The sequence below is a fragment of the Cryptotermes secundus genome, unplaced genomic scaffold (genome assembly GCF_002891405.2).
Source record: "Cryptotermes secundus unplaced genomic scaffold, Csec_1.0 scaffold333, whole genome shotgun sequence".
NCBI lineage: Eukaryota > Metazoa > Arthropoda > Insecta > Blattodea > Kalotermitidae > Cryptotermes > Cryptotermes secundus.
In genome coordinates this window covers 335,924-361,438 of record NW_019742965.1, presented here as the reverse complement: position 1 = coordinate 361,438, position 25,515 = coordinate 335,924, and the positions used below count along the sequence as shown (strand labels likewise).

The window sequence follows — 25,515 nt, the reverse complement described above, 5'->3', positions numbered from 1 at the left end:
TATCTCAAATATTTTTTGTTTCATCATGAATTTCTAATACTCATCATAAATAAATACAATATGTATGTACCTTCCTCACTATTATTCATATAGTATCACATATTTAGGAGTTTGTGACTGTAGATGGGGTGTGGATTGGTGAAGAGGATTTATTGACCATTTGTATACACCACTTGGAACTACACTTTACAGTTCACTGACATACACTGACTATCTCCACTAGTCGTTTCCTGGCAATAGATATAACACAGTGGATATTCTTCAGCTTCTGTGGTCACACCGTTTCCCACTGGTTAACACTCCATGCCTGAACTCCTAGTACTATCATCTTAGTCTCCCTTGCGGAACCCAGCTCTCAACTAACAGCTCACTTGGAACTCTGGAACTTGACTGTTGATTCTCACCTCAAGTCTTCTTTATAGCCACTGTGCGGACTGAATAGGAAACACCGTTTCCAACAATACCCCTATCGTTACAGGCATGTTTACCAATCCAGTGCTTAGAAATGGGTTGCATAACCCAGTTGTTCTATTGTTGCATGGATGAATGTTGCGGGCATTACCTAGGAATGGCCGCTGTTTACAGAGTCGCTGCTTAGGAACAGGTCTATATGCCACAGTATTATCTCAAACCCCTATTTCTGTAATTATTTCATTTAAATTAATAGGAAATTAATTTTTGTTTAATGATTCACTTACAAAAATGAAAGACAACAATTTTATTGTATGTCTGAGCACAATTTGATTTATGGGAACACAGTACATTACAAATGTATCCAAGTCAAACCCTCTAAATGAACACCTTTCAAGTAACACATCACTTTCATAAGATGAGGATTTAGTTTGCATCAAAGTTCAATATGATACATGAAAATATATATGCATATATATAAAACAATTCACCTGGGTCATGGCTTAAAAAGGGTATTAGTTTCTTCTGTCAACAGTCATATTTATTCACTTTATCACTCACTGACACAGGTATTCACTTTGTGATTACATTATCTGAAACAAGGATAGCAAAACAGTTTGCTATGGAATGTCACCGGTTACATATTAAGAAGAATGGAATTGAAGATATCACACCGAAATATTATCTGGACTGCTGATTTCACTGCTCTGTGTTAAGCATTCATCGCAGATGCTTGCTTTCTCAGTATGCACATGCAAAACCATTAGGCACTTACTTTGACCCATTTTGGTTTCAGTTATCTTATTACTATGATCCTTGGTTGCTTTAAAAAGTACCTCAATGCCATACTGTGAGATACCACGAGTCTCTGGGAGAAAGAAGTATACAAATGGTATGCCAGTTAGGCAGATGCTTCCATAAAGCCACAGTGTACCATGAAGATTGAGAATTGACCTTAAATCCAGGAAGGTTTTTGTGACTATGAAAGCACTGAGCCAGCTGATTGCACCGGTGATTGAACTTGCAATACTTCTGTGTCGCTGAGGCACCAGTTCACCGATGAGTATTCCAGAGACTGGAGCCAGCCCAATTGAATTTGCTATAATGTACACCATAATAGCCACAACAGGAAGCCAACCAACGAGAGTTCCATGAGTATTTCTGAGATCTTCATGGTAATAGTGGTAACAGGCAAGACCTACCAGTGACAGTCCCATTATAGCCTGCAACAGAAAATATATAGTGCAAACTATAAATGAGTTGAAGACTTGAAAGCATTATCTTTCAGAAATCCATCCTTGCAGTTAGACACAGTGGTACAGATGGTTTATTGGTTTGAAAATAGTCCATTCACCATGGCTGTTAAGACCTACTGAGGCATTATTTATTGGTTTAGTTTTTGTATTTTGGTCATAAAAGATCAACTTCAGGTCTGAATCAAATGGCACTTGGTAGTATTGAATCAGCTCTCATTTCACTTTCATATAGCTTGCAGTATTATTTAATTTCTCTGGCTAGGTTTTACGACACTAATCAGTATGGGTGATGCACACTCTATGAAAACCTGTTGCCTTGTCCTATTGCAGCATAACATTCATACTTGTACCATTTGTTGTATACCAGAACAGATTGTATTGTGTCACTCAGAACTTATATTTGGACTGTGCTCTTTTCAAATCTCAGCAGTCTTGACTGAATACTCTTAATCTACAGGTGAATGCTAGGTTTCTACTTTGAAATTGGCTGTGGCTTTACAGATCTATACCTTCTTATCATTCAGTCTTATGATACTTGACATTATAGAACCTGGCTAGTTAAACTAGGATTACTAAATAGCCTAAGAATGAATCACTCTTCAATGTTGTTGACAAACAATCATTTAAGAACAGAAAAAGTATTAGAATAAGGCTATGATAATAAATTAGCAGAATGTCTTTTGCTGTAAACTAGTTCATTGGATAGTGTGGTCCAGTGTCAGTACATGTTACTTTAGTTTACAATCTTCTTAAGTTTCAGCAATCTTAAATATCACTTCACATCACCTATAACTGTAAGAAAAAAGAAAGGTAAAAGAATTCAGTATTCTGGGATGTGGCACCTCATAGATCTTGTGTGAACTGACTGCATCCACCTGCTCAAGCTGGTTCCTTGCTCGCAGATTTTTCTACCCTGAAAATGGAGACGAGACGTTCCTTTGAAACATCGGTTCACACAAGATCTACACAGTGCCACATCCCAGAAGATGGTATTCTTCATTGTCATCACCATGAAAACTTCAAATCTTACAAGAAAGGTAAAAGTTGTTCTTGTGCATAGCATTCATGTCATGAATGCTTTTAAGGAAAATGGATATAAAACTCAGCACTACATTGAGAAAAGTGACCAACTTCATGATCTGACTGCCTTTGTTTCCATGAAAAGAGCCTCTGGCACTCGTTAGGTGGGAGACTAGGTTGGTCCCTAAGACATTCTGGATGTGTCAAAGAAGACAATCTTATTGCCCATCATTGAGCAGCAAAACTTAGCCCAGAGACCTGCTTCATGGATGATGAAATTTGTGGTTTTCCTCGGTCCCTCTAGGTAAATATGGAAATATATTGAAATAGGACCTCAAATTAGACTGTAACTGCTTCCTCTCACATCCATTCCAATTCATTATTCACTGATCGTCTCACCATTTGACACTGTGTATTCTGAACTACTGACAGCATCATTAAGTTAACTGCAAATAAATAATTAAATTGAGCTGCAGACACATGATATTGGCTAGGTCCACAAATAACATACCTGAGATGCTATTAAGAGTTTGCGCCTGCCAAGTCTATCGAGCAGCCCACATGCTACCAATGTTGCAATAAGCTGCACAGCTCCAGTGATAACTGTTGCAACTTCAACATCAAGACTAGAGTGAGAGCTGAGGAGAATGGTTTGTGTATAGCAGAGAATAGCACGCAGCCCACAAAACCTGCTAAGAGCACGGATGGCACCAGTCAGAAACAGTGGAAGAAAGGCTTCATGGTCGCAGAGACCCTGCAGTCTTTCCAGCACCCCAGGACCTTTCTCACAGTGCAACAACTCCTGAACAAAAGAGTTTACAGTTTGAACATTGTTTCCAGTATACTTTCATAAGTAACATTGTATATTGCTGTTTGCTCCTAGGCTGTTTAACTCGCAGAGGCTACATTTTATTTTACCTTATCTAATGTATTGTATCACTCATCCACTTGCTTCCATCTATAATGCAACACAACCTATTATTTTAAAATGTCATTTAGAGTCATGTTTGAAATTTATAAAATGTCATTAAAATCACATTTTTTAATTTAATTGTTGCAACATGTTTTGGCCCTACAAAGCCATCCTCAGGCAACCATTAATTGATTGAAATTGCCACACTGCATCAGCCCATATGCCAATGTATTTATATGTTATTTCTGCACATTGTCATTATTCACGCTATTTTCATAATGTGGCATCCTTGGTCTGTAATGTATAATGTGTGATTGTTAATGTAAGGTTTGTTATGATTTTGTAAAATTTTCTCCTATGTATGTGTGTATGTATGTAATTATGTATTTACGTGTATGTATGTTATTATGTATTGACATGTTCTTTTGTACGTGGTTTACTTTAGTCGAGCACATATCTCTTGCTAATGTACCTGTGACATCCAAATTATCACAGAGCCTTCTTATAGGGACTGTATATTGCATCTGTTGTCCATTATATAAAATGTGTCAAATTGTATCCATTAACATTTCAGAGCCATCCAGGTAGCTGATATCAACTCAATGAGTAGATGTTCAAAAGTTATCATATATGCTTTTTATGAAACCTAAAGTTTCATTATTTACAACATGTTAACAGTGGCCTGCCAGTCGATCTTATCCTGAGCCAGATGAATCCAGTCCAAATCCGTATACACCATTTATTTAACATTTTAAAGCCCAAAATTGGTCTAAATAATATATTTCAAGCTCTGTTTTTACCCTACAGAAAACAGACTGTCTCTCCATCAATTAATGTTGTTCAGGGAAGTAATTGCTATTTATTCTGAGACACTTATGAAACCCACAAATACAATCCGGACAAAATGCAGACTTCTTAATGCTAAAACAGATGGCATACATAGTATGATTACCTTGCTTGTTGGACACCATTAGTGCATATAGAAATTTGATTTTAGTTGAAACATCAGTAGTGTTAGTTCCTCAGAATGCTAACCAATCTCTCGCGGAGCTGGGGGGGGGGCAGTCTTATCAGCTTACGTCAGCATGGGTACTACCAGTTTGTGGAATGCAGCGTCTTGGAGTGTGGTCAGGTGTATAGTACGTTGTGTTGCTTGTTAGTTGGTCTCCGTAGGCAATGTTTTCTGCTCGGGGAGTAGCTCTGAACGTCACCACAGCAAGCGTACAGCTTTGCGTGCTCCACAACAGCGTTTACCTTTCTGTGCAGCTACAGTTACAAGGCACTAACTATAGTAACTATTGCTCAGACCAGAAAAAGAATGTAATATAATAAGCAATAACCAGTAATGAGAAGGCATGTATACACACACACACACACACTCATGATGGTTGATGTCTTGAGGGAGGTTTTGAAGGATGTATTAATAAATGAACTGTTGGAGATCAGAACGACTTTTTGAACAGCAAACTTGCCAACTAAGAGTCCTGGGGTAGACTTGGAGTCTGTCTGCCATATCTTTGGGTTTTGTCTTGATGTCAATGGAGGAGATGAAGGTTGCCTTTACACCACCTTTTGGGTGAGAGAGACATACTGACTGGCCTGAAGTAGGGCTTTATGAGGTGTATTTATCTGCATCATGGAGAGTTAATTTAGTTCACTAATGATTTCTAAATGCAGAAGAAGAGAGATGGGGGCACATGATAGCGTAGTGGTTGAGGAGCTATGCTACAAGCCGGAAGGTTGCGTGTTCAAATCCCGATGAGGTCATTGGATTTTTTTCAGTTGACCTAATCCTTCCAGCCGCACTAGGCCCTGGGTTTTACTCAGTCTCTAACAGAAATGAGTACCAGGAATTAATTAAATAATTTTCCTGGGGAGTAAAGCGCGGCCGGCACGTAGGGTTGACAACCTTACCACCATATTTGAGCCGATTGCCTAGATAATGTGGAAACCTCAACGTCTCACAACCCTATGGGCCTTCACTGCCTGGTACGGGGATAGCGCTACTTTTTTTTTTAGAAGAAGAGAGAGAGAAAGATAAGAAAGCAGACTGAAGCTAAAGAAGGTGTGAAACATCCAAGGTTTATAGTACAGAGTAATTGTCATCCTTTGTAGTCAGGACATAATATGAGTCCAGCAATGTTGAGTATAGTGAGTCTGATTTGATATATAATTCAAAATTTCAATTGTTAGCTGAGACAGCATGTGTTAACAAATGTTTTTGTAATATTTCCTCCTGATAGAGTAACATGACCATATCCCAGGGGTGAATGTTCCTAACCTTATGCCTTACAAAATAGAGACTGTGGAGAAAATGATAAGCTCCTAGTAGAAAAATTAGTTTTCTTTAAATTTCTTAATTCTTGAAATTTGCATGGGAGTAAGAATACAGAAGAGCTTCCATGTAGTTGGTGGCAGGTGAATTAGAAATGAATAAAACTTCATAATAGTAATTGATGGTCATAGGAGGGATGAATAGGCTATGATGAGATTTTTTGCTCAGTTTTATTGCAGATGGTAAGAGTAACGTGATTCCATTGCCAAATATTCTAATGAAGTTTGAGTCTTTCATTCCCTCATCCCCTACAATAGGTTACTTTAACATGGTGCTATTCAACTGGCACGCTGTGATGTGAACCCAAGTTGTCACAGTATTTTGAATTTGAGTCCATTTATACAAATTTAACAATAGGTCATGAAGTGTGATAATAGCAGTTAGGTCTCTTTGGGCATGCTTTTGTCATCCCATTGACTTATGCTGCTCTTTCTTTGTCAGTTTGTTGCTGCCTCAGTATTTTTCATATTTCTTTATTCTGTTGCAACTGAATGGTCATATTTAACATTACTTTTTGATTTGTATGCCAAAATTAATATATTGCCACATGTATGAATGTGACTGTTGACAGGGATTTAGGTTGAGTATTGGATTTATTGACCACATACCCACACAACTCATAACTATAAATAATTATAACAGTCTCATGGAATTACACACTCCAAATATCACTGTAACTACAGCACATATAAAGCCTTCATTTTCTTCATTAGACATTTCCTGGTAATGGATTTTAGCAGCGGAAATTTTTCAGCTCCTGTGCTAACTGCACCAACTAAGTTGTCTCATCACAGACTCCTTTATAACTCTCTCAGTGCTTCAACTGACTCACTTTGCAGTTGTTGCCTACAACCAGGTCTATACAACACAATATAATACTCATTCATAAGGTTAAGTTGTCCCTGTGCTTAATTAATTATGCTCCACACCATGGAAACATATGGATGAGCAGAGGCATGGCATTTCCATTCTTGATCTTGGCACTAGATGAATGTGAATGGCCAGCTTCATGTCCCAACAACTTTATCCCCAGGGAAAGAGCCCTTGGAATTAATTCAAAAGTACTATTAATATTTCAATTTTTTTCTGTATTGTAATACGTATAACTAGCAACTATGAAAATGAAAAACACAATGAAATATGAAAAAATGAACCCAATACATGCACGCACGCATACACGTGTGTGTGAACACACACACACAAATACACACAATTTTAAAATAATGCATGATTTTGTATGTCAGTAGTGAATGTATACTGAAATATGCTTTAGTTGTGACATAATGTCTAACCTGATATTCAGCAGTTATATCGTATGTGGCACCACGCAGCCAGTGGAGAGCGGCAATTGCCTCTTTCATGTTTTCCTGTGCCACCAAATAGCTTGGAGACTCAGGCAGTATAATTGGGAACAATAGTGCTGGCAGTGTGAGTCCACCACCAAAGAAAGCCAGTTCCTCCCAGTCAAGCCACGCCCCTGCAGTGTAACATGTGAGAATTCCTACATTGAACATAAGGGCTGGAATGCAACCAAGTGCTCCACGCCATTGTGCTGATGCTGTTTCGCTCACATAGAGTTGAGATGCATCTGCAATGATGCCCAGACAGGTCCCCAAGATGAAGTGGGCTACATACAGGAACCACACATTTTGAGCAAGTGCTATGAGCACCCATGCAAATGTAAGTGGTGTTGCTATAAGCCACAGTGCACGCCGACGACCCAGGGAAATACATGGTCCTGTCAGCATTCCTCCACCCAGTGCTCCCAGCATCACCAGGCCAGCTACCCATGATCCCTGACTCTCTGTAATGTGTAATCTTGAGTTTGGATGCTGTAACGATGGGAGGGCAGGGGTTGCATAACCAAGGCTAGCACCACTGGCAAGATTCACCCAGCAGGTGAGCAGAGCTGCCATCAACTAAAACAATTCACTAAATGTTAACAAATTGCATAGCAAAGAAAGAAGAATAGTGCACGTGTGATGCAAGAAAGTGAAAATGTGTACTTCTAAAGAGAGGTATTTCAAAATGTTAATTAACTTATTAAGGGCTGGTTCAATATGAATGAAAGTTAATGGTTTGGAGAAAGCGTAAGTAAAGTATAAGGAGTAAAAATGCAGAGTGAGTAATCACATCTGAGGATTTACAACTACAGGTACACCTTATGGCCATAATCTTTTTAAAATGTTATAATGGACTGATAAACTTGTTGATGTCTGGTTCAATATGACCATGAGTTTAAAGTTACATATATTTGGAAGAACAATAAATAAATTAAAAGGAATAAAAGTATATAAGGTGAAAAATCATTCCTGAGCATTTACAATTACAAATAGTCCATATAATCATATTTTTAAATGTAATAATAGATTCAAAATGAGTTTAGTAAATGTATCCCTTATCCCTCTCACATTATTGGTGCACATTTTAATCCTTCATGCTCGTAGTTTTATTAGCCTAGATTAAATGTCACTAGTGTCACCCCCACCTCACAACTTTGTTTGTCAACCATCTTATTATTATTAATTGTAGGAAATAAAAAATTAGGACATTTCAATGATTTCTAATGTGCATGAACACATGCACGTGCACACACACACACACTGATGATTGATCTCATTAGCACATGTCTTTTCATACTTAATGAAGGAAAGTAGGTTAAAATGACTACTTTTGCTTGAATGTTTCCATAGTAATGATTTTACTACTATTGTTATGGTACTACATATAAAATAGTGAATAATAATATTTTCAGAAGATGATAGTTGAAGGTTCATTTTTCTGACAGTGTTAAATAACAGATATACCTGATGGAGAAGCAAGGCCTTTTTCAAAATTATGTGTCTTGTTCTTGGCTTCAAAAGAGTTATGACAGTGTTCTAGGCATGAGAAAGTTAAGTTGCCTATCTTTACAATGAGACAGTACAAGATAGTCACTGGGATATTGCAAGATTGTCTGTATGCTCCAGCAACACCAAGAAAATACCAGCATATGTGAAGAATTAATGTTTATTTCTTTTACCTACCTGTGGAAACAATCTAGGTTTTAGAGGTTTAATTAGTATGTCTGTACTGTTCCTTGATTCTGGGATCCAAGCTGGTACAGTGGGTTCTTTCCCATCTCTTGTAGATGAAGCACCTGATATTGTTCCCAGATTTCCATCCTGAAGGCATACGTTACTGGTATAATACTTCGACATTTCTGAAAAAAGTATGGGTTATTAACATATAAGTAACTGATTCGCAGTTTGAGTGTTGTGGGCGGGGTGCAGCATGTTAGCATGCCCCTGGAGGTTTCTCTACTATTCTGCCATGTTCCAGAAACACAGTGTTGTAGCCTCTCGCTTGTACCTTGGACTTTTCTGGAGAATGTGAGAAGGGGGAGAGAATAATGAACTAACTGCAACTAACGACAGAAACTAAGTTAGTCAAAGTCACATTATGACTGATGTTCAGTCGACCAGTCAGTTTTTTTTATCAAGCCCCCATCTTGGGCCCAAGGCCAGATTTTTTATACTGTCAGACAGTTGCAGTTTCGTCAATGTGGGGCACACTCTCTGATGAGAGATCGAGTCTGTCATTCAGCACAATCATAGTCAGTAATACATACTCGTATCATCTACATTTACAGATTTACAAGTAGGCATTCTACATAGTCGGCCAGTTGTTAAGTGTTCAGTTACTTGTGGCTACATGCTATTTACACTTTTGCGTGTAACTCTAGTTTATATGTATGTACAATATATAAAAGGTTTCGTATAGAAGCTTATGCCCTAACTCATGTAGTTCATGTTACAATGGCTGCCTGGTCCCTTGAACAGCTGTACGCTTGACCACTGCCAAGTTAAAACATCTTATATTTTTTGTGTTGGGCTTCACATTTCCCAATGTTGCAAGCATTTGATTTTCGTGGTGTTGCATGACCTCTGCTTGATGCCTGCACAATTTCTTTATGTGATCATAAATATAGAGTACTTGGAATGCCATGTGCACCTTGTAGACCAGTGTGCAACTTGGAAATTAACCAGTAGTGTCGAGAACCTTGTTTTACAAGCTCTGCAATTTCAGAAGTTGGGTATCTGTTGCAAATGCAAAGGTGAGGCTGGCATTACATATTACTGAATTAAATAATGCTTCATAGAGGGTTAGTTTAATGTTAGTGCTTAATCACTAGCTTTGAATGAGGAATAGGTTCTAATAAATGTTCTGAAGGTCTTACTTCGATCATTTCTATATGCAATCCCTCCCTGTGTAATTCTCTTATCTAAGATCACACCAAGGTATTTTACATGATTCAAGAAGGGGATGATCCATCTGCTCAACATGAGGTGAGCCTCAGGTAATCTAATTCTATGAGAAAATAAATGGCCTGAGCCGTGTCTTCAGTGATCTTAATGTTACAGCACTAAGACCACATCTAAACTGAACTGAGACCACGCTGCAGTTTTCTGAAGACATTGCTTTCTTTTCTTTCTCTGACACACATGCAAATGTCATCAACAGATAAGGCCAGATGAATACCTACTGTCTGGGGGTATCATTTATATAAATACAGTACTACACAATGTTGAGGGCAGGACAAAACACTGATGCACCCCTGAGTGTATTTCTCTAGGCATGGACATTTCGCCTTCGACAGAAACTCTGAATCTTCGCTCAGAGAGAAATGATCCAATAACCTTGTGCATGCGTATGATCACTTGTGTGTGTCAAGACCGACTCTGGGCCCACCCAACCTCCTGTCCAATGGATATAAGGGGCAGATGAACTTGAAGAATTGAAGGTTGCTGGCTGAAGACTGATAATATAACAACAATACTACTGCTTGTACTAATAAGCATCAGACACGCTAAATATTTCAGAATTATAGTCAAATTTATGTTATGACCGATGGTGAGCCAGCCAGTCTGTCTTGGAATAAAACACCCATCTGGTGCTCACAACCTGATTCTTATTACTGTCAAACAGTTGCAGGTTTGTTGATGTGGCGCTCTTTCTGATGAGAGCATGGGTCTGTTGTTTACAATTGCTGCTGGACCTCGCCAGCGCAGTCATTCTTGGGTCAGAGTCCTATGGGATTTGCGACCATATTTTACTGTCTCTGATTCGAGGCTTACCCTTTTCATCGCCTCTTATGACTTGCAGGGCTATGGTGGAGGTATTCGACCCTGCCTTCACACGGGATTTACCTAGCATCGGCTGTTTACCCAGCTGTTGCTTAGCATGGCTAGCGCTTGAGTCACCGTGGGTGGTTCCCACAAATAGTTATTTTTGTATTATTTGCGGCATTAATGTTCTATGTTTTCTCAACGCTGTTTTCTATGGAAGTTACATTGCAGTCAACCTTCTTACCGACAGAGCGCTTGGTACTAGATGCGTGACGTCATGCCGTCCATGTTTCCGACCATTCCGACCAGTTTGGCGACTGTGCGACATCTTTCGTTATTAATTGGAGTGATCTGTGTGTACTTGGTACTAGTAACGGCCCCGGAAATTGTGTGCATGTCTAGCACAGCTTTCCGCTTTATTTGCTGCCCACAAATGTCGTTGAGTGACATATCTATACGTGTGTACGCTCTTGTAGTTGTGATCCGTGGATATGGTGTTAATGTAAATATATTGAAGTAACGAAGTTGTGATTGGGGTTTTTTAATCAAGTGATTATTGTTTATCAACCGAATAGTTATTATCTATTCACGGTAATTACCGATATTTAATTTCAGGACACAAACACATATATAAAGAATTTCGAATAGGTAAGATTACAAAGTTTTATATAATTATACATTTCAGTGACATATTGGTCGTGGGCGGGTAACTCAACGCAATTGTTACGCACCATACGTTCTCTAAACACATAAAATGTCGTAGGGTGCATGGAAGTGAAGAATGTGAAGGAATAGAAGTATTTATTTAAGAAAAAATTCCACTTACCAAGAATTTGTTTATGAATGTGAAGTCACCTAATTCTTATATGCCCAGCATATATAACTTGCATCCTGCCATGGTTGCCAGGAATCGGAATCATATTTAATTCTGTTTCTGTAAAGTAAGTAATTTCAATTAGTTGATTTGTGGTTGCAGTTTCATTAGTTGCTAAATGCAGTGAGAAGTGTGTGGGGAATGTATCTTTTGCCCATCCCATGAAAGTATTTTGCGGATTAGTTTGTCTTTGAACAGAAAAAAGTATGTGACTAGTTTTTTTTTAGAATGCATATTCATCAAGTAATGACATAGATCATTACATCATAATTAAGAAGTCATTAGATTCTGTTTTTAACATACAATGGATGCCAAAGTCTCCATCCCAAAAACCTCATTGAACACACAGGACTTTTCTTCCACAAGGTTGACTACTCCAAGGTATGACATACCTATAAAGATATTTCATGCAAAGTGTACTCACTTTGATATGACTTAAATCCGTACCAATATTGCTGTCTAGGCAATGTTTGCTGAACCGTGAGGGTTGTTAAAGACAGATCTTGACTGTGTGTCACTCTTAAGAGTCTACATCATACAGTGACCAAAATAATAATAACAAAACAACTCATTCAGAAGTACTTGTAGAATTATTGATCTGGACCTTGTGAGATTCATTGCAGGTTTTATTGTTGTTTGCCTTGACATGAGAATAGCAGACTGGAGGTTATTTTTCATGACCCAATAAAATACTACTCTTAGGGAGTATTTTAACTTTAACATTACACTGTGAAAATAAATTTGTATCATTGTGGAGTGGTTTTGATGTTATAGTGATTTGATATAGTTGCACTAGTTCTGAAGAGTGCCTTTTTTTGGTAGGGAGTGGACACAGTTTCATATTTCTCCAATAAATCTAAATTCACTGAGATATTAGGTTACTCTGAAGTGACTCCTGGGATGTGATGCCATGTAGTCTGGTAGATTGTTACTAATGTTTTGGAGGAATGTGCTGCCCCCGTGTTCAGGGACATGCCAGAAGATGGTAATGTTCATAGTTCTTGCTTTGTCTTTGGGTTGCTTTGATTTAATTTATTATGTTGCTGAAATTTAAAAGAAGGACGTTTGTTTAATTTAGTAGTTGTGAATTCACTTTGAAGGGAATGAGAGAAATCCATTAATTTATACTGCACAGTTTTTCTGCAGATTTTATTACTTATTTTTAATATGTGTATGCACATGTGGGGAGCGTGGGTGCACATGTGCATGTATGTAAAGACATTTGTAGCAGCATTGAAACATTGTGTATCTCAACTGGTGAACATTTTTATTGAGAATTTGGTATATCTATAATGAAGTAGCAAGTTGTGTTAGGCAAGTATGGACTGAGACTGAACTTGTTTTGTGTTTTGTTAGTTCTGGGTCTGTTTAAACTTCAGGTGAAAACCAGATTTTTTTATAGTATGCTGACTGGTCTGCCTTAGATATTAGGGGAGCTAATGAGAGTGTTGAATACTGGTTGAATGGTGGGCAGCAGATTATTCAGATACTTCTAGAATAATATGTTTAGGATTTTTTGACTTTGTTTCAGGAGTCACTTGATTCATCTATAATGACAAAGAGACGAAAGTTGGTTCCACCACCTGCACCTCGTATAAAAAATGAAGTGAAAGAAGAAAAATCGATAATGGGTAAGTATTTATACACTTACTTATTCCTTAACTCAACAGTCCTCTCCTTTGTTGCATGCCTATTCTCATATCTGGCAACCATCACTAGATGTATTAACATATTTTATGAGGTGAGGTTGTTAGCCTCACACCCAGCCCCCAGTCTGGTTCACTAGGGGCAACCTTTTGTGTCTCCTGTCCAATATGGGTGATTCTACCAGGAGCTTATGCTCCTTGTAGCATAGCTCTATAGGTGATGAGGACATTTGAAGCCCCCACCACATTAAATTAGTAGCAAGAGGAGGAAGTATTTGTATACTCAAAGCTGTTTATTTGAGGTATAATTTTTTTCTTGACTTGTTTCCAAAACATACTGGATTTTTTTTTCTGTGATTGTCAGAAACAATGAGAATTGGATTCATCTTTGTCAGCTATATTGCTGTCTTGCTGTCACCAGTGTTGCTGACATCAAGAAATATTCCACCATTTTTTTTATTAAATTAATAGGTTTTACTGCTCTTTATGGTGTGTTGATGCCAGCTGTGGAACCTGTAACTTGTATGTATATAAGTTCTATGGACAAACAAATAATGTTCATATTTTGTACAATATTTTTCAGTTGTCATTAAACCAATTAAATCGGATAAGAGTGACCATTAAATTTCCTGTTATCTTAGAAAGGGAGTTCTATAAAAAAGGTTAATCTATCATTTGTCACCAAAATTTATAAAATTCTGGGTTTATTGCGCTACTCAAAGTATGTCACTGCTGCTGCAGATGCCTGTATATATATTTTCAACAATATGAAGAATTCAGTTCCTGCCTCAGATTTGAAATATCTCCATTTGAATTGTGTACGTTTTCATTCTTTGCATTTATTTTCACATTGAAAGTGTTCTCCTATAAAGATCTCTCAGTTGATATACATATTGTCACGTGTAGGAGGGTACACATGACGATATTAACGGGCTTTTGTTCAGATGATTGGATTTATTGGCACTTTGGGTAAAGTATCTCATAAGCGTGATTAATATAGTGCTATCACTGATTTACACAGATTACAGTTCACCGTTGCACACGCACTAGGATTCTCAGTTTCCACCAATTGTCTCCTAGCAACAGATCTCAACACAACACTTCAAATCACTATTAAGTCTTCTGGCCATTTCTTTTTCAATCACCATTGAACCTTCAACTCAACTCTTCTCAGCTTCCCTTGCAGAGCTCGACTCAACTACCAACCCTCAACTGACTCCTCAGCCAGCCTGTGGTCCTCGCTATATAGCCTCGGGGTGAACCCAACGAAAAACACCGCTTTCAGCAGTTCTTCTGTTCTTGTCATGGGATGTTATCTAGCGATAGTCTGGATATCATGTCCTCGTGAATGTGTTTACCAAGCCGTTGCTCAGAAATGGCTGTTTGTTTATCTGTCTATTTCATAACAACGGCTGTACTCCTCTATTTTGAGTTCTCTGTCCAGCAGCAGGTTTAGATGCCACAGTATTTTCTTGGGTGGCTTTCATTTCATCTCGGTTTTCCTCTATCTTGTTTTCCAGCCCTTCTAGGATGGCTACCAGACATTCCAAGTCCACCACAATTGTTTGTCACATTGATTCCAGTCAAATAAGTCGAACAGTATAATCCATTCCCACTTCTGACACCAGTTGTCACATATTAATGACCAAATATAGGGTTTGGATTGATAATTAAATTTATTGAACGCTCATAACTCATAACTACAAATAACTATAACAGTTTCACTAATTTACACACTTTGTAGATCACTACTACAGCCCACATCAAATCTTCTGTTTGTTCTGTCATCACTAGTTCTTGGTAGGTAGCGGCTGATAACAGTACAACTCGAGATTCATCTGAACTGATGTCTGTCTGGTCTGTTTGGTTAATTGCTGCTGGCCCCACCAGCACATCCATCTTTGGTTCTGATTTCCACGGGACACATGACCATATCATATTGTCTCACAACTTTAGGAGTGATGCAGTGCTTACTGAACTGATGGCTGACTGACTGCTAAATTGCTGCAGGCCATTGCGAGCACAGTGATTCTTGATTCTGAGTTCCATGAGACCCACAACCATATACTACTCTGAACTAATGCTGCTGCTGGTCTACTCATGCAGCCTTGGCAGGTACTGCATAAAAAAAAACATCGTTTCCAACAGTTACTTTATTGTTGCTATCCCGGCGTTCAGCCATCATACCACCCTATTATCTTCTCACAGAGTTGAAGCCTTATTAAAGTTGTGTGTTACTGGCATGGATTTCAATGTAGTAGATCAATTAGTGACCAGATTTTCTTAATTTTTTATGTAGTGGAGATTAAATGGAAGGACAATGGTCCAGTATGTTGGCTAATCATAGACATCAATAAAGTCTGTGATTCAGCTAGGTTGAAGTACTTTCAGTATCCTAATTGATTGTTATACCCATGAAAGTATTTAGGTAAATTATAATGTTTTTAAGAGAAAACTATAGTAAAATCTTTATAGGTACAAATTTGTTCAACCTGTTTGTTTGTGATCACTACTCTTGTGCCTTGGAGATGGAGGCAGCACGTTCCTCCGAAACATCGGTAAACATCTACCAGACTACTTTGCATCACATCCCAGAAGACAGTAATATTTGTTGTCATTACGCTGAGGGCCTCAAGTTTCATATATTGTCATTAATCTATGTAGTTGACAAGTGTCAAAAAGTAAACTGGTAAACAAACTAGAAACACGCTCTGAGAGACTGGGAGAGGTCAGTGACCAGTCAGCTGTGTCAGCAGTCAGCTTCATTTGTGAGCACTACTAATGCAGCAGAGACATGTAGGTCAAAACCCTAGGACTGGTTAGTAAAAAGCTCTGTTCCAATTTTGATGTGGAGGATTGCCAAGAAAAGAGTCTTTGCCCTTTGTGTATCTTAGGATTCAGTGTACTGATCATATCATGCTTTTGCATTTCGCGGTTGTAAAAGGATGGTGTTGTATAGCCTACTTGTGTACAGTCCATTCATGTTAAGCATTGTGTTCCCTTTGCTAGCCATTGTCATTCTTGATCATTGCCCTAATGTTGGGAGAAACAAAATTCGACCCTAGGGGTGCTTGAACCTCAAAACAGATTTTTTTTTTACTCTGATCATACAGGCAAAAATCAGGAAATTATAAGATCATAACTTGTAAAGATACTATTCATGTGCCTAAGCATTGCACCAGCCGGTCACGGTAGCCGAGCGGTCTAAGGCCTGTACTGTCTTCGCTCGCTTGGAGACCGGGATCATGGGCTCGAATCCCACTCAGGCCTGTTTAGTTTGTGTGTGTGCATTTTTCTGTGTTTGTGTACAGGTAGAGGCCTTGTGACGAGCTGATCACCCGCCCAAGGAGTCCTACTGAATGTGTAAGATCTAGAAAAACCGAAGTGAACGGAGAAGTTCATGGAGGTAGGCCTAGGCCCACTGGGGCTGTAGTGCCAAGAAAAAAAAAAGCATTCCACCATGGAGTGTAAAATGAGTTCCATGCTTTCTTTACACTTATGGTAGGTGGAGGTGAGTGGTCACCTTCCTACTCTTGCTGCTTTATCCCTGGAGCCTCTGGTGTCCATTAGATGGGAACTTTGTGGGCCTCAGAGCCAGTCAGGATGGGGTGGTGAACAGAGCAGTCTTGCTGATGGTTCAGCTGGGCTACTACACGTATATTGCCCAATAATTGTTCTAACTCATTAAAAGCCAAATTATGTAGATCAACTGTTACTGATACAACGTTGTATTTTAATAATTGAAATGGCTTTTACAAAATGCTTTACAAATGGCCTCTTTCCTCTGTGTTTTTCAACCAAAATTATATGTATTTCTCAACTTTCCCGTGAGTGGTACTTGCCATATCCATCACATCCCCTTTGATTTGAGTGTCGTAATAACATTCAGTGAAGGACAGTAAATTAGGGAGCTCAACATATACAGTATTCTCAAGTCCCTTGTCAGTTCCTCCATTATATTTGTCCTGTACACACAAAAAAACAGAGGCTGTGTTTTTTCTCTTAATATTATTCATGTATATTTGTTTTTATATATCCATCAACACCATGCATATTGTTCTGTTCGAATGAAATGAGTTTTTTTTTTCTAATATGACACTTTTGATTGGCTTTCTTTAATAAGGGACATGACGCTTTTTAAAAAAAAGCATGTTTGAAACCACTTGATATTTCGGGTTTGTCGAATTGGGACGTGGTGTGGTAACACTCCAGATAAATTTCTGATTCTCATCGGCTAAGTTCAATTTGTAAGTCAGACATAAAAAAATTTAAATAAACTGAATATAATAAACCTTTGTTACAAGTGAATTTTGATATAGATTACTGTAAAAATCTTAGATTAGTCTTGTTTCTAATGTAAATTTTCTGTACAGTGAACCTCTTCAGTTATTACTTACATCGAAAGGACAGTAAATAAACAGTGCAGGAGATTGATAAAGTGTTGTCTTTTCGTAGATGATTATGATTTAGAATCTGAGTAGCGCAGAGTTTCCTGAATCATCACTGTTACAAGAACTTCGAGTAGGAGTCAACTGTTTTGGAGACACACAACCAGAATTAACGTTTCTGTTTACAAGGAGGAAATACATTTAATTAAATCTCTGCTGCAGTTTAATTCGCAAGTGCCCGAAAACCTGAACTCAGATTCCTAGTATATACTTCTACCTGTAATCAGATATACCCAAATATTGCAGTCGCATCTGGAATGGGGAAAAAATTGAGATGAGCGGTTACATATAACCTTTTAATTGTTGACGGTTTGACTTCGCCGGTTGCATGCGGCTTTTGATGTGCGTTTTGGAAATACACGTGCATATCTCGAAAAAAAAAAATTTGTTATAAAGCATCTTGGCTAGGCTTTGTATGTAAACATTACACTTGAACGTTTTCCATTTGGCAGTTGTGGCTGCAAGTTGTTGAAAGCGTGCCTTGGTATATTCGCATCTTGAACGGTCATGGCATCTTTCCCACGGTCTCAGCTGTAACTATAACTGTGGTTCTGTCATTTACTGTTCTGAATTTCATGAAACTGAAGTACTTCTTTCAATAGTATGAATTCCTATGCCTATGCAGTAATTTAATATGGCCTCCGCCGTTAGTTTCGACGTTTTAATTTCGCGAAAAATTTCGTGTATGGTCTTTGTCTCAATCAAATGTTCCACTCCTAATTTTAACTTACTTTCCCAATTTTATAAGGTACGTACATTTATGGTATCATATGTTTTAGGCGCTTTTACATCTTTCCGATGTGCCTATTAAAATAGCTCCATCCGTTCAGCTCTACGAATGGAACAACTCAAGAACGGATAAACCGATTTTGATCAAATTTGATATTGGAGAGTTTTACGAAAAATTATAGAGCCACTTGAGTTTTGATTTCGATCGGGTTTAGAGGATCACTATACTTGAAGATCTACATGCTTTTCTGCATGCTGGTACATGCCTCCTATGTTCAGTACATATATTCCATAAGGCGTACGGTTCTCGGGATAATTATATTAAACACAAGTGAGCGAACGTCCCAGAGTTGTTGCTCTGTTGCTTTCATTTCCGAATTTCTATATTCAGCACTCAACAACGGGCTTCGAACACACGCAGATATTACTAAAGTCTCATTTATTTACAGTTAACTTTATTTCAACCTTGATATATTGGAGAGAAGTAGAAAGATCCAGTTCAAATGCGTTTATCATTTTCTTTGCTTGAAATTATCAGCTCTATGCTATTTATAGACGGCATAAAATGTTAGAAGTTATGGATTGAAAATATAGAGACAATAACAGAACGAACGTTCGAGANCGGTGGTGCTTGTTGATGGCCGTCCAGCGCGGGCTTCATCGTCGACCTCTTCACGGCCTTCTAAAAAGGCCCTGTGCCACCGGTAGACCTGACATTCCGACAAACAATCATCACCGAAGGCCGTCTTTATCATGGGAAAAGTTTCCACTGCAGACTTGCCAAGTTTCACACAAAACATGATGGCAATCCTTTGTTCCAAGGAGCGCTGCATTGCGGCTTGCACGGGAGACAAAAACGAGTTTCACAGAAAAGCCTTTCGTCACTCTCAGGAAGTTCGGAGACGACTAAGCGACCGCGGGTTCATAAGCTGACTTCCCCCTCCACTGATCCCAACCGGTCTGAGAGTGCTGCGACGTATAGTCACTTCACAATAAAATAACTGACATTACTTTTCGGACAAACCCTGTATACGTGCTACATGTCATGAAATATACCTGAAGGTTTCTGGGTGAAGCTAAACCTTTTCCTGAAGGAGCAGCCTATTGGATAATGTTGCTTATGCGTGCTGCTGTGTACTGCTAAACGAATTCCATCCACGAAATGTCGAGTGCGTGGTTAGCACTCTTGGGCTTTCTTACCTTCCACTTTTCTTTATTTTTCTCCTCTATTTCTTTGTTTTCTTCTCTGTTTATTTATATTTTTTGTTATTGCCTTTATACGGACATATCCTCCGTTCAAGCCCAGGCATGCTACTCATAGATTAGAGAACGTTGGACTTATCATATTTTATTAAATTTCGGTGTTGTTTTATTCATCCAAGTATTGCTTTAGTGAGCGGACCCACACGTGACTACAGCGATGAACTTCGCGGTTCATTAGGTTTAAAACTGTTCTGACAGCTCCCAGACGTTGTAATAGGGTGAGGTCACATCGTATTTGCAGTTAAGCGAATTTACGAAATCAACGTTAACAATCACTCGTAAACTTAGCTTGAGGTGATGCCGAAATCCACCCGCCTTGCGGAACTTAACAAGTGTTACAGCGCATCCGTTTTCATCGTTGCAGTTTCGTATTAAATATTCTGTTTTGACCAACCAGTGATATAGTACCCGAGGTCACGCACACCTGTTTGTTTTGCCAACAGCAGAAATGCTGACCAGCAAACCAGAAAGCAGAAATCCACATATGTTGCATTTCGAAATCCAAGAAACGCAGACATCAGTATTCAATTACTAGTCAACAGTGAGGTTTGAGAGCGGTTGGCCGGCTGTAGTTCATGGAACAAGCGGATTCGCTTTACATTAATTCGGTCATTTTCGGTTTTGAGAATTTCGTACAATACTTTAGGTTCCTGCAATCACCAGTCTGTAACGATAATTTTTTTATATACGGGAAGTTTATTCAACATTATTTAGTCTCCAGCCGCTGGTCTTTAAGATCATTGAATAGTTTTTGTTCATTAAATGCAAGTGTGTGTGTTGCTGGCATCTACAGTGTTGGGATATCTGCCACTGAAGTGTTTAAAGTCTACACCGATATTATTTAATCCCTCACTTCCATCCTTTCGTATTTGTTCCCACTAGTTCCACGCTCGATGTCACTGTTTTACTACCCACACTCTTCCACTACACCTGACCTACTCTGGTATTACCTCATAAGCCTACATGAATCCCTTTTTCCCCCCCTTTGGCGCTATAACCCCAATTTGGGCCTTTGCCTACCTCCATGAAACTCCGTTTTCCTTCGGTTTACTAGATCTTACACATTCGGTAGGACTCCTTGGGCTGGTGATCAGTTCGTCGCAAGACCTCTGCCTGTACACAAACACAGAAAAATGCGTGCACACACACACACACACACACACACACACTAAACATCCATGCCCTGAGTGGGATTCGAACCCACTATCCCGGATTCCGAGCGAGCGAAGACAGTGAATGCCTTAGACCGCTCGGCTACATGAATTCCTACTGTACCTGAAATCGTCTCAGGTATAGGACAGTGAAGCCGTGGCCGATCTCTGCAAGGATTATGTTCCATCCTAACGGCATATTCGTATTAAGCTCAGCAGGCCATAANAAATCGTCTCAGGTATAGGACAGTGAAGCCGTGGCCGATCTCTGCATATTCGTATTAAGCTGGGCAGGCCATACGCATTTCAAAGGGGTTTGCGGACTGCAGTTTGGTAACCGCTGGTTTGTTGGTTATTGCTCGTGGTTTTGTTTGTTAAGACGCCGTTCTCAGTGGCGTAATGAAGTTCATCCAGTGACACGACATTCTTTTTTCTGCCCACGGCATGCCGTATCTTGTAAACTTGCACCCATGCTTAGCACGGTAAGACCAGTTTGTTAAGTGCAGACCTTCTGTCTCATTACCTGTTGTTCCGTGAGGTTGCTTGGTGCGTCCATTGGCTAAGCCGCTAAGGGAAACTGCGATTGCGCACGTTATTTAACAATGAATGAGATGAGATGGGATGGTTATTGTGTGTGATGAACTGTAGAGGCCGTGGCCCGGCTTATGGTACTATCCTGACATTGCATGGAGAACCGAAAGACACGAATAATCTCGGACAGGATATCCGCTGGCATGGCTGAGATTCGAACCGGGCATTACCGATTAATTTGTTCATTAGCTTTTGTTGTAGGGGGACAGCCGACTGGCGAGGAGCACAAAAGAAGAAAAATGTTTCATACATAACCTACCGACTCCTCTCGTAATACCGAAGTCACATGCTGCTGCAACAAACCGTCCTGAGATATTTCGTGTCGCTGCGGTAGCGTAGTTGGTTGAGGCACTATGCTACAAGCTGGAAGGTCGCGTGTTCGCGTCCTGATGAGGTGGATTTTTTCAATTTACCTAATCCTTCCAGCCGCACTATGGGCCTTGGGGTCGACTCAGCCTCAAAAAGAAATGAGTACCATGATTCTTCCTGGGGGTAAAGGGCGGCCGGCGCGTAAGGCTGACCTTTCCGCCATCTTTGAGCCGATTGTCTAGAGAAAATGTGGGAGCCTCGACTCTCACAACCCTATTGGCCTTCACGGCCTGTTACAGGGATTGCTTTACCTTTTACCTTTTACTTATTAGCAAAATGAACTCTGTCCCACTAGAGCAGCTTTCATAACCAATGGATCGGTTGGGATTCGATCAAATGTATGCTGGTTTCTACTTACTTACAGTCTAGTGAGCAGTAACACCATATAACACAGGAAATAGTTCCCAACTTTTCGAAGTTCAAGAAGTGGCAAAAGCTGGGACTTCCTGGCTAAATTAACAGGAAAATGAAGCAGTTCTCAGCTGTACCATGTAGCAGGAGGTAGTATATTTATTCGAAACGTCAGCAACGTCTGATGTAGACCCTTCTGTTTTATATTTGTTCGAGAAGGAGAAACGTAATGTCATGTTATCGCCGCAGTCATACAGACAAGTTGCGAGGCTGTAAGATCTGTCCTCTGTTAAGAATAGTTTAAATTGAAACAAGTTTTAAAGGGTTGTTTCCTTCAGAGGCTGGGATGTGAATGTGGTAGACTCAATTAGACTGTCACAGATTAGGTTCTAGTGGCCGACCATTTTGAACAAGTCTTTGGATCAGCTGAACAACTATCAACTTGAAAGAAAGACCCTATCTATATTGTGTTCTTTAGATTTAGGTGTTACGGGAAAGGCTGATAAAAATAAACGCCTTAATTTCCTTCCATTTTTCTGTCCCTTAACTTATTTTTAAGTCATATGGATGAAATGTTGCCGTATAATATACATGTTGATAGACATGTATTATGTCTTCCATTTTCTCGTCTGTTTACTATTCCGGCTGAATATTATTGAACATTACACTGAAGATATTATATGAAACGCCCACAGGCGCTGTTAGCGATTTGTTATATACAAGGACATTTTGAAATTACAACCCTTGGCTTGCATTTGTTCTGACATAATATTTTACCGTGTGCAATGTATTTGTTACGCAGAGGTCGCTCGTGTAGTCCTTTATCTGGTTGCCCCATGCTCACGAGTTCTGTGAACAAGGGTTATCATCCGTGCGTAATTGAAAGACCCTGTGGTGATCTTCAGAGACATTGAATAATGATCTTAATTTACTATAATTTCGTAAAACATATTAAGAAGGTAGACTGCAAAAGGGTTTTACTTATTGTGTTCTGCCAAGCATAGTTTCATGAATTTATTGACAATGAAAATAAAGGGCGATATTGTCCACTTAAAATGTCTGGTTTCTTCATTGGCCGCACTGCAGGCTAGTGACATTTCGAATGGCTTGCATGGCTTTGCACTCTACTCTCCTGCTCCAGTTATACAGACTGTCAACGCTTTAAACAAACTAGCTCATGACTTAAAGGCTAAACCGTAGCCCAACCATAATACAGGGTGTTCCGTTCAAACCTCCCACTTTTTAATTAATCATTACGAACAAATTATGATAAATTATGGATTATAATTAACACTAGATGAAAGAAAACCTGAAAGAAATTTATTTCCGTTTTTCTTCGGTGAAGCTAGCTACAGTATCTGGCCGCGTATAACTTGACATGTTAGAACAGTTCCTGTATCCCCAGGTAGCAGATCTGCAGCCTAACATAATCTTCTAACAAGATGGAGCCCCCTAGATTGGGGTCCGGATGTTCTGAGGTCCCTCAATGCCACCTTCCAAAATCGCTGGATTGGACGTGGCGGACCAATTCGTTGGCCACCACGTTTACCGGACCTCACTCCGTTCGATTTCTTCCTCTGGGGTTACGTGAAGGACCTGTGTTCGTGCTTCCAGTGAATGACCTCCCAGATTTACAAGCCCGCATCCGCGAAGCGATTGCTACTGTACCAATGGACATGTTGGAAAGAACGTGGCAAGAAATTGAATACAGATTGGATATTGTTCGTGCTAGCAATGGTGTACATGTAGAGATTTATTAATGCGTCAAATAATTTTTTTTGAGTTCATGTATTTCCTATAGCATCATTTTCCTACTATTCATACTTTCTGTTCTAAGATCTGATAAAATGTGGGAGGTTTGAATGGAACACCCTGTATTGGAAGTGAAACAGTTATACCGCCATGAATATTTTCTCTCAATTCCCTTTTAATAACGAAGCGAGCGATTTTGTATTGCGCTTCCTGCACCACGATTCTCTTCACGATTACGATGTGGTGTGCTCCAACAAGTAAAGGAATGAAAGTACATCATTGTAAGTGACGCAGAACGTCACGTTATTATTCGAAAGTTACTAGATTCTATTTTCAGCGTACTTCCCGTATTCATACGCCCTTTGGAAATGCAAGCATACCTGTATAGGACGTTTCTACCTTGAGGTTGTGCGGACAAGGCATGACGCAGAGTGGACAGACTTTGTTACTGAACGTCGTGGTTGAGTGTGGCTTAGCAGTGCTACTTTCTATTCAGGAGGACGCATTTCGTTAATCAGCCCAGAGTCAGGCGGTTCTGATTGAGGTTTTCCATGGTTTTCGTCAGTCCCTCCAAGCAGTTTCTGGGATAGATAGGAGGGTGCAGCCGTTGACTTTTACATCCTTCCCACAAGATTACCAGTTTAACCCTAGCCAACTGACATCCATCGTGACATGAATTTTTTTCATATCTATCAAAAAGTAGATACGAAATAATGATTTTATGGCCAAGTGACTTAGTTATGTGAACTACGTAATAGATTTGTGACTGCCGGATCGCCAGGTTAATCCAGCATTTAGCATAGATTATTGGCTTTCAGATTTCTTGTATTCGATTAGGAACGCTGCCACACACATACACACAGATGACTGAGGGCATGGGCAGACCAAGGAAACTGGCAGCCTCAATTTCAGAGAAATTTTGCCGATTTCCAGCAGGCAACTGGTTTCCAGCGTAGCAGGCGCACACTGAGGAAACTTATGTTTGATTAGTTGCTCGCATCATCTTAAGTGGGTATATTCGTCCGACTTAATGCACGATTGTATTTTTTAATTTCATGCACTTACGTCCTGCAATGACAGATATTAATACTAATCCTGTCATAATATGGTGGTACTTGAGACCGGGTGAGAAGGCGTGAGAAGAGAGGACGACGACCATAAGCAAAATATTGGGATGTTAATTAAATTGTTTCAATTAAGTTCATTTTATTTTAATCAGGAAATATCGCGTTCACACGCGATACGAAATTTTGACATACAGTGCAACAGTTTTAGCAAGCTAGAAGACACCTGATGAT

The 25,515-nt window shown here is 39.3% G+C and overlaps 2 protein-coding genes across 4 annotated transcripts in view; one reads left to right on the top strand and one right to left on the bottom strand.

Annotated features, from left to right (window-relative positions):
- Positions 1-703: 703 nt before the first annotated feature.
- The window catches only part of LOC111873455 (facilitated trehalose transporter Tret1), a 30,930-nt gene continuing 6,118 nt past the window's right edge, over positions 704-25,515 (bottom strand). Inside the window, exons 1-5 of one of the 2 annotated variants that reach the window (XM_023868193.1) lie at positions 11,870-11,954; positions 8,962-9,137; positions 7,228-7,854; positions 3,199-3,489; positions 704-1,634 (exon numbers count right to left, since the gene is read on the bottom strand). In XM_023868193.1, coding sequence (XP_023723961.1) covers positions 1,080-1,634; positions 3,199-3,489; positions 7,228-7,854; positions 8,962-9,135 — 1,647 coding nt within the window. In that variant the 5' untranslated portion in view covers positions 9,136-9,137; positions 11,870-11,954 and the 3' untranslated portion in view covers positions 704-1,079. Of the gene's footprint in view, positions 1,635-3,198; positions 3,490-7,227; positions 7,855-8,961; positions 9,138-11,869; positions 11,955-25,515 lie in introns of those variants that run through there. The other variant, XM_023868192.2, reaches the window with a different exon arrangement.
- The window catches only part of LOC111873456 (protein lin-37 homolog), a 33,276-nt gene continuing 19,170 nt past the window's right edge, over positions 11,410-25,515 (top strand). The window contains exons 1-2 of one of the 2 annotated variants that reach the window (XM_023868194.2): positions 11,410-11,691; positions 13,449-13,548. In XM_023868194.2, the coding sequence (XP_023723962.1) occupies positions 13,470-13,548 (79 nt within the window). In that variant the 5' untranslated portion in view covers positions 11,410-11,691; positions 13,449-13,469. Of the gene's footprint in view, positions 11,692-11,897; positions 11,985-13,448; positions 13,549-25,515 lie in introns of those variants that run through there. The other variant, XM_023868195.2, reaches the window with a different exon arrangement.